Source organism: Megalobrama amblycephala, linkage group LG10 (genome assembly GCF_018812025.1).
Source record: "Megalobrama amblycephala isolate DHTTF-2021 linkage group LG10, ASM1881202v1, whole genome shotgun sequence".
NCBI classification, from domain to species: Eukaryota; Metazoa; Chordata; class Actinopteri; order Cypriniformes; family Xenocyprididae; genus Megalobrama; species Megalobrama amblycephala.
In genome coordinates this window covers 31,052,493-31,061,901 of record NC_063053.1, presented here as the reverse complement: position 1 = coordinate 31,061,901, position 9,409 = coordinate 31,052,493, and the positions used below count along the sequence as shown (strand labels likewise).

The 9,409-nt window shown below is 41.1% G+C and overlaps 1 protein-coding gene and 1 long non-coding RNA gene across 2 annotated transcripts; both read right to left on the bottom strand.

The window, feature by feature from the left end:
• Window positions 1-1,144: 1,144 nt before the first annotated feature.
• On the bottom strand, window positions 1,145-2,247 carry LOC125277649. The gene is made up of 2 exons (XR_007186958.1): window positions 2,031-2,247; window positions 1,145-1,659 (listed from the first exon to the last, which is right to left on the bottom strand). It is a non-coding gene; the product is annotated as an uncharacterized LOC125277649 (long non-coding RNA).
• Window positions 2,248-2,820: 573 nt separating this feature from the next.
• Window positions 2,821-9,140, bottom strand: LOC125277350. Its single transcript, XM_048205757.1, has 4 exons — window positions 8,281-9,140; window positions 7,820-7,988; window positions 7,373-7,531; window positions 2,821-7,256 (listed from the first exon to the last, which is right to left on the bottom strand). Exons 1-4 carry the CDS (start codon window positions 8,858-8,860, stop codon window positions 3,248-3,250), a joined length of 4,917 nt encoding a protein of 1,638 aa, XP_048061714.1. The 5' UTR covers window positions 8,861-9,140; the 3' UTR covers window positions 2,821-3,247.
• Window positions 9,141-9,409: the final 269 nt, after the last annotated feature.

The window sequence follows — 9,409 nt, the reverse complement described above, 5'->3', positions numbered from 1 at the left end:
AGATGCTAGTAACATGGCCTTCAAATGAAATATTGGTATCAAAGAGCACCCCCAGGTTCCTAGCTGACGACGAAGACTTAACAGAGCAGCCATCAAGTGTTAGACAGTATTCTAGATTATTGCGTGAAGACGTTTTCGGTCCAAAAATTAGAATCTCTGTTTTTTCTGAATTTAGTAGTAGGAAATTACTGGTCATCCATTTTTTTATATCAGCTATACATTCTGTTAATTTAGCGAATTGGTAAGTTTCGTCAGGGCGCGAAGAAATATAGAGCTGAGTATCATAAGCGTAACAGTGAAAACGTCTTGGGTTACGAGTGTAACCCCTGTTCCCTGAGTAAGGGAACGAGACGCTACGTCAATGACGTGATGGGAACCCTCTGCATTTTGTGTTCGTGAAGCACCTCTGTATCCAACCAATGAGGAAACGTGATGTCAGAGGCGGGTGACGTCATGGACCAGGAAACTATAAAGCATACCCAGAACAAAGAACGCTAGCTTCTGGAATATGTCTGAAGCAAAGCGCTCCAGGTATGTAGGAGGTACGGCAACGCGATGTAGCATCTCGTTCCCTTACTCAGGGAACAGGGGTTACACTCGTAACCCGAGACGTTCCCTTTTGTGGGAACTATCGACGCTACGTCAATGACGTGATGGGAACGCTGTCCCAACTACGCCATATCTTTAAGTACCTGGCTGCTATCTTGCAATACCAGAGAACCTGGAGTAGAGTTTACATCAAGATTGTAAAATCTAATGAAAGTGTGCTGGGATGACCATCCAGCTGCACCACATATATCATCTAATGACACTCCCGACATTAGAGCCTTAGAAGCGGCCATACCTCTCGTAGAATGGGCACGAATAGCTAAGGGACATGTGTAACACCGGTATCACACCACTTACTGTGCCACTGGACCAGTTCTCGGTTCCAAGGAGTGGGGAGCAAAAACAATAATAATTACACCAGAGACCGTTGCTTTACATACAAAAGGCCGGCAATTTACTGAATGCAAAACACACATGGAATATACAGTTGCAAAACAAAACCAAAAAAATACCCTGCAGGTTCGTAATATCGAGGTAAGTATAATAAATGAAAAGGTATTTCACTTTCTTTTTGTTCTCTAGTTCACCTAAGTTATTTTAATCAGGCTAATCTAAGTTAGACCGGTCTTTTCCTAGGTTGCACCTATTTTGGAATTCCTATTTTTCTTCCTGAGTTAACTCTTTTCTCTTTCTTTTACAGGTAAGAAAATACCTTCAATTTACAACCAAATCAAAGTGGACCACAAGCATTTCCAATCACGTTCAAACATATGAACTCAATATGAAAATAAAAGTATAACACCTTAAACTCAAGTTCAAGTCCAAATGTGAGTTCAATTATTCAGTTCAATGAAGTTTCAGTTCGATTCAGTCCAAAAATAATAATTCAATTGGTTTCCAGTTCAGTTCAAAAACAATTCCTGATACTCCTACCGCTCTGGCAGCGAGTCACCGTACGCAGGAGATTTCCTCACTGATGCGATGGAGAAGATGAGTTGAAAGTCTGGGTCTGGCTCGCCATCCTGAATCCCGTCCGTGCATGCGCACACCCGCACACCGAAGACCAATCCTCGCTCCGACCGAGCCTCAAACCAAGCAAAAAAACCTGACCTGTGTAACAGGTCATAAACACAATAAATCTCTTTTTAAATCCTCAAATTACACAAATGAATGTTTCACAGTCTCTGAATTGTAACATTACTGCTACGGTGCTTTTTCACCTCAATAATGGCGGCGGAGCGGCCTCTTTTAACTCACGGCTCCATTTCTCACACAAATACCGCACATCTTTCATTTACAAAGCATACGTTCACTTTTATAACATTCACAGTTTTCATAAACCCAAAATATTAACTGATAAACAGTTTATGGCGAATCATTTCCTTGTAAACAGCTACATTTTTTAATCTTAGCTCTCCGCCAGAGAAAGAAAAAAAAAAAAGTACAACACTGCAAAATGCGAGAAAACAACTCAAACTCACCAAAACCGGTGTGGCTTAGTTCTCATAAAATCCCTGTCAGTTCCTGACCAGGTAAGTTATGTTTTTCAACAGCAAAATCAACTTTTTCACTCTTTTTTCTACTTATTAAACACAGCTCGTTCTCTCCCTCAGGTCTCTGCTGCAGCGTCACTTAAGTGCTGCATCTAACGTCACTAATCCCTTAAAGGGGCAGTGACATGAATTTTCTGTCGGCATACTTTTAATCTTAAACATTAAATTGTTGTATTAACATTTTTAATTAACCTTGATGAATTAATTTACATTAAATGAATCACTTAACTTCAGCTTTTAAACTATTTATTCTTATTTATGTCATATTTCAACATGGGTTACACATGGGTGTCCCACGGCTTTGTAAGCGAGTGAGATGGCCTCGACCACCCACTTGCTCATCCTCTGCTTGGATGCTAGGCCCCCCCTTCTAGGGGACCCGTAACACATAAATAATTAATCTGTTTTCCTCCACAGGGCAGCTCTGTGAACATAGGCATCCAACGCCCTCACAGGGCAAAGCAGATATCGTCTTTCCTGATCCGGATTTATAAATGGAGGAGGACAGAAATAGGCCATAAGGTGAACAAGGAAAAAGTGGCTAGAAAGTGATTTTCGTTCCCACGCCTGGGCACTACATTTTAAATGCATTTTTGCATAGACAACACCCTTTTGGACTTTATGTTAAAAGTTCTCCGCAAAATATCCTGCAGTTTTTTGTCACGATCCATAAATGTGTATAATTGTGAATTTTAAAAAAAATAAAATCTTATGCTGCTGGTTTTGCTTATAACTTTATTTATTTTCATTTTAGCAACACAAAATCTCTCTCAAACTGACCTTTACACATGTACCAAAACATTTGAGAAAGGTTTTGGTGCATTAAATACTCAAGTGTGAATGTAGACCATAAAATTTGGCAAATTTGTAGAAAATATGCTTCAACTTCATGGATTGGCACCAAGTAAAATTAAACATACACATTGTAATTTTAGCAAAACTGTGATGTATTATACATCAAAATTTTCAGTAGGCACTGTGTAATCACAGAAACATAAAGAAGCAGCACACTTTGGCCCAAGTTGGCTGAAATGACTCAAAATGTGACCACACCCCCCTTAATTATGAATAATGCCAAAAATGAACAATTCCACAATAGATTCATTACAACTGAAAATCAGCTTAAGATAATGCACAGCACATCTTTACTCATCAGTATCATCCCTATCACTATCAGAGCCATCCCATGTAGCTCTTTCCTCTGTTTCCTTTGAAACATTTACACAATTCTGGCACCGACAAAAATCAGTACAAGACAGTCTTGCAGACATACAGGAACATCTTCCAGTCTCACATTTGCCTTGCTTGCAACTGCAGTGGACTACCTGCAAAACACTTTCAGGTGCAGGATTTCTAGTCATCCAGGTTACTGTTAACTCCCCATTCTCAAGGTGCCATCCATTGCCGACGGGTGAAGGGGCAGACATCATAGCTTTCAGAGAATGTCTCATTATGGCTGCTTGGTAGTTTGCCCTTTTGCAGTGCTGGTGTAGTGCATCACATGTCGGAGGCATGGATAGTTCTGGCAAAGCTGATGATGCCATGCAGAATGCTTTGTATCTTGCATCGTTCACATTTTCGGCAGATGACTGGCCATAGAGGTGGCACACATATTTGCAAAGTATGTCAAAGGTAGACTGGTCCAGGTTAAAACTTTTACCCAGATTTGTAAATGCATTCAGGTATTCCTCTTTCTCACAAGCAACAGAAAATGCCTTTCTTTTGCCTTTGCCATAAAAGGCACTTGTAGAGTCACAACCTGAGAAGGTATGGATCCCAATAAGTGACAAACACACACTGGTGCCAAGAGCTGATGACAACTTAGCTAAATCAATGATCCTTGTTTTGTTGCCAACCCCTGTGAAAAAATACAACTTACATGGTAAATCTGGCTGCAGACTTAAAGCAATCACTGCCACATCAGTATCAGGGCTCTTGATGACTACAGTTTGATGTTCATTTGCAGCATGTTGTGCATGTAAAAACAACCTGGTGTCACATTCCTCATGATCGCATGTCAGTTCTTCAACAGCACTGAGAGTCTTTATTTCCTGCATTACGTTCACGCAGTGACACAGGTCTCCATGTGCTATGTACAAGCTTAAGTCCTTGCCCACAGTGGTAAGATCAGCATCTCGCCACACAACATAGAGGAATTCTGCCAGTGCCTCTTTGTTTGTTCCATCTGATAGAAACTTTTTCCATTGTGTTGGTGTCTTCTGATCCCGTCCATAAATTTTCACCAGTTGTGTACCACCACCAGCTCTACGTGAACGTTCTAGATTTTTAATACTCATTTCCGGATACTGGTCAATCACAAAGTCTATCCGTGTACAGTTGTACTTCAGAGCAAGCTTGACTATGTACTGCAGTATGGTCTCGGCGAGCTCTCCAAAGGTACTTGGTATGGACCGAATGGCTTGAATGACCGCCATTCCATCGAAGAGAATAGCTCCATCTGCCGGAACTTTGTCAACTAAACATTCTTCACCTTTGGTTTCCAATAAATCCATTAAAGCTGATTTGTTTGTTTTAGCAAGTGAACCATCAGCACTGGCTAAAGGATATGACACAGTTCCCAAGGAGTAGGACAGAATTTCCCGCAGCTCTATCTTTCTACTTTGACCTATGATGAGTAGTCTGGAGAATAGCTTCTTGTCGGCACGCAGAATCACTTCCTTGCCTGCTGCCGATTTCTTCTTTGTCTTTGCTTGGTCACTGAAGGTCTTTAGTTTTTGTGTTTTGATGGGAGCAAATATATCAACTGATGGTGATAACAGTCTTTGGTCCATAAACTCTCTGACAGCATTTTCCCCCTTTTCCGGAGCTGTGAGCAAATCCCTCATGATTTCTTCAGCTGCGACTGTCCCAGAGCTAAGACACACAATGCCATCTTGGTGTGTGTCAAAAGGATTCAGCATACAACCTAGGGTGGAAATTATTCTGGTCACAGCCTTTTCATCAGCATGAATTCGTGTGCTGTCAAGGTCTTTACGTTTCCTTATATCGGGAGTTTTACCAGCCATTGCCTCACATTGTCTTGCTATGGCAGCCCTTTCATGTTGAGACAATATCCACCGATATACTGCAGCTCGATTCTGTGTTATCCCTGTCCAACCACCCTTTGTCTTGGAATCCCTGTTGCATGTTTGCTCAATGGCCTGGTCACAAGCAATCGAGGAAAATCCATGGACACTTTGACGTTGGACAGTCCACTGGCCTTTAACACTGAGCTCACTGTGGCAAGAAGGATGGGTGAGGGGCAAATTGACCATTTCCAGCCAATATGAAGGTATATACCTAGCATAATTTACACGATCATAAGCAAAAAACCATGGCATCATCAAGCGCACTGTTGACAGGTGAAGCTGCCAGTCCGATTCTCGTGTTGCTCTCACAAACAGAAGGAGTATCTGTACCATGTCGATGTATGAACTCCAGAAGGCAAACGTTGGGTTTTCTGCACTTATTCTTTTTACAAAGTCTACATATTTTGAACAAATTTCGTCAAATTTTTCATTTGCACACAAAACATCCATGGTTTTGTCCAGGAATGCACATTTGATCTCATTCATGACATCCATACACTCATTTCTCTCCTCTGGTGGCAAAGAGTCTAAGAAGGTGAGAAATCTGATGCGTTGCAGACTCTCATACAGAAGTTTGTGTGCCCTCATGCTGCGGTTGTAGTGATGACCACTGATCACTCCACTGATGGATCCTGGGGCAACAACTTCAGACTCAATGAGTATGTCTTGCAGTCCTGCATCTCCAAACCTTTTTCCTAGAATGCTCAGGTAGGACATGCATGTGTGAAATTCACCTAGTCTAATCACTATACGCTTAGTAAAGTCGTTGTCTTTCCAGCGGATTTGCTGAGCTTTGGCATATATAGCTTGGTCAAAAACTAACACTATATGGTCCAATTCTAGCTGATCAGCAATTTGGACACTTCGCTTCAGGATTGTGTTTACTGTTGACATCTCTGTTGGTGAAGCCTCAATGACTGGAAGATAATACAGTGCTGACTTTTGCAGAGTGCCATCACCTTGAAGCAATGTATGGAAACCTGTCCAGTTTGGGATTGTACATCTTTCAGCATCTATGAACTTTAAAAAAACATATGCCAGTTCAGTTTGTGCAGCAGACATGGTGTTTAATTTGTATGTGTCTACCTGTAATGGAACACTTTCATGATGAAACAAGTTCTGTGGTCCTTGTCTTTTAGACTGATGGTACTGTTCGATAGGGATGCAAGGGGGTGCTTTGAATGAGGTAACTCCCTTCTGTAGTGGTTGTCTGTTTGTTGTTGACACATGTTGAACTACAGAACTTTGCAGCATAATCCCATTTGTGTGGTGAGTAGTTCCACGACCTGATAATGTCTCCTCCCCAAAGTCAATATTGTCCCACACAAGTATTGTAGGAACCTTCTTTGAGAACCCCTTTGGTATTCTGTCTCTGCCCTCTACTAGTTGAAGTTGGGCAAGGCTACTGTCTAGACTGACAACTGTGTCCCATGATGCACAATGTCCTAGTCTATTTAGAAGTGACACAATTTGTGATGAACCTGTTAAATGGCGAATGGTTAGACCAAGACACAATGATTTGGGTGTCTGCCTCCGGCCCTTAGATGCGAGATACACAATGTCTTGACAAATAGATATCACTTTTAGGTTCAAATCATCTGTAATATCAACATAATGGGCCAGTGTTGGTTCCTCAGTTGCACCAATAATCCAGGAAATCAAATTGTACAGTTCAAGTGGCACAACAGATTTTGCTTCACTCACATTTAAATCATCTGACGTGGGTGGCCATGGACATGTCATACCAGGAGCGTCACATAGAAGATTCTTTAATATCAATGCTGCACTATAAAGTGTCCTTGTGCTCTCTGTAGTATTGACAGAGGCCACTGAAGTTTGTCTTTGCGGATCAGCTGTTGTACTTGGCGTGTTTTCACAGTCACTTTGGCTAGTTGCCTCAGTTGACTCTGTTGTTTCTGTACCTGATGGATGAGGGAGCCTGTCGATCAGCTTATCTGCAGACAGTGTCTCAACAAATACCAGCTCACTGATGTTGCGCTTGTTGGGCGAGTGAAATACCAGCTGGGGGAAATCACGGATCAACCTCCTCTTCAATTTATCCTGCCTGAAACAAAGATACAGTGAAAGATGATCACAATGGTATAAAGATATATAAAAATGTTGCATAAACATTATTTCCAAAGCTACGTATTTAAAAGAAACTTGTGGTATTTAAATTACCTGTAGTTTGAAGCATCAAGATCTTCATGTTTTTTCACAAGATTTAAAAAGATCCTTCTTAGCTGCATCAGTGTCAGCACCTCTTGGTTTACAATTATTCTATGGCGAATGATCCTCTCACAGAAGATCCTGTAGCTAGCATCGAAGGTTGGCTCATTTCTGAAAATACAACAGAAAAAACAGAAAAGACATATTATTTTGTGCCATAACTATTTCACAATGGCTTCTATTTTAAATATCAAATATAATAATTGGTAATAAAACATTACTTGTTCATTCACCCCTCACAAACCACTACACATTTCATCATATTGAATTACTGTGCCAAGAGTTTTGCAGTCAAAACTGTGTTTAGAGACAAATATACAGACTATGTAGACAATGTTTTACCTTGGAAATGTACTACAATTTTTAATTATCATTTGATAATGTAATATAATAACTCACTGTTCTTCTGAGGTCCCAGTAACTGTTGCAGTAGACTTTGTCAAGAACCTGGTGTACTGTCTGTAACAGGTCTTGTGGTATCGCACCTCCAGAGACACACAGTCTTTGTCTTGAATATGCACAAGAATGCTAGTGTCTTCCTTCATCTCAGCAGCTTTCAGCAACTGGCCTGTAAATAAATAGTATATAATATTATATATTATGAAACAATATTGTAAATAAAAACCATAATATAAAAACTGTTAACCATTAAACAATATTGAGTGTTCTGGCTGTAGCTGTATGCAAAACAATGAAAATCTGTAAACATTAAATAAATCATGTAATTGTAATTTAAATTTAGCCATGGTATCCAGCACATAGCATAAAACTTAAAAGTTAAAACGTGTGTGTGTGTGTGTGTGTGTGTGTGTGTGTGTGTGTGTGTGTGTGTGTGTGTGTGTGTGTGTGTGTTTACTCACCTGCAGACAACGTTTCTGCCTGTGAAAGATGGTCCTTCTGGCGTTTGCCTGCCACAGTAATGTACTTGTCTGTTTTCTTACAAATTATGCACAAGGCAGGAAGCACAGGACCTGCACAAGCTACTGGCAGGCCCGTCCTGGACCTAAGTTTCTTTTTAGGACATTCAGTTGTTGAGGTACTACTACTCGATGACACAGACTGGTCTTTGTGAGCATCTTGAACTTCAGGATGCCGTATGACACGTTTCTCTGCCGCATCCAGGCGCTTTTTGTCAATGAAACGCCTGTAGCAAGTGGAGTGAAACCCAGCGTCTTCGGGAACATTTTCAAACTCCACTTCTAGACAATGTTTGTATGTTTCTGCTATTCTCTGATTCTCACCGTGCAAACCAAGCCACCGTTTGACGCTATTTCTGTATGTATCCCATCGTGTGCGTGTAAAATCCTTTGTTTCTTCTTTCTTTATGGGCGCGAGATGCATATAGCATTGTTTATAATCCTTTTTACGGAGTTTAGAAGACGGTCTCGGCGTAATTTCCTCTTCTTCGCTACTCGATATTGACAACAAGGGCGCAGACATCTTGGAATCATGTTTAAACGCCGTTCCAAAAAGTGGCCACTGTATTGGTCGTGCTTCCCGCACGTGACGCGAAGCCTAATCACTCATGATGAAAATACAATTACGCGAGGAAGGAACTATTGCCGACTTTAAACACTAATAAAACATAAACTGCAGGATTATACATGGAGAACTTTTATTTTATCGCTCAAAACCAATAGATCTTTTTATTGGAATGAAAATAATTTAGTGCCCCATATATGGGAACGAGATGAAACGAAAAACGGCTTCACCTTACGGCCTAAAAGCCTTGGCATTGAGCCTCAGTCCAAGTTATTTATGTTGCGACAAGGAACAACGATCTGGACAGGGTCCATACTACGTTGGCTACACCATGTAGCGAACAGTTTCCACTTATACATATACAACTTCCTCGTGGAGGGAGCTCTGGATTGAAGGATGGTCTCCACAACCTCGGTTGGGAGACCGCATTCTATGAGCCTTGCCCCATCAGAGGCCAGGCCCACAGTTTCCACATTTCTGGGCGGGGATGGAGAATCGTGCCGCCTG

Excerpts from the sequence above, each read along its gene's own strand:
- LOC125277350 (XM_048205757.1), bottom strand. The coding sequence starts at position 8,860 with ATGTCTGCGCCCTTGTTGTCAATATCGAGTAGCGAAGAAGAGGAAATT. Across the intron at positions 7,532-7,819 it reads ACTGGGACCTCAGAAGAACA|AAATGAGCCAACCTTCGATG; the intron begins GTGAGTTATTAT and ends TTGTATTTTCAG. Across the intron at positions 7,257-7,372 it reads CTTGATGCTTCAAACTACAG|GCAGGATAAATTGAAGAGGA; the intron begins GTAATTTAAATA and ends TCTTTGTTTCAG.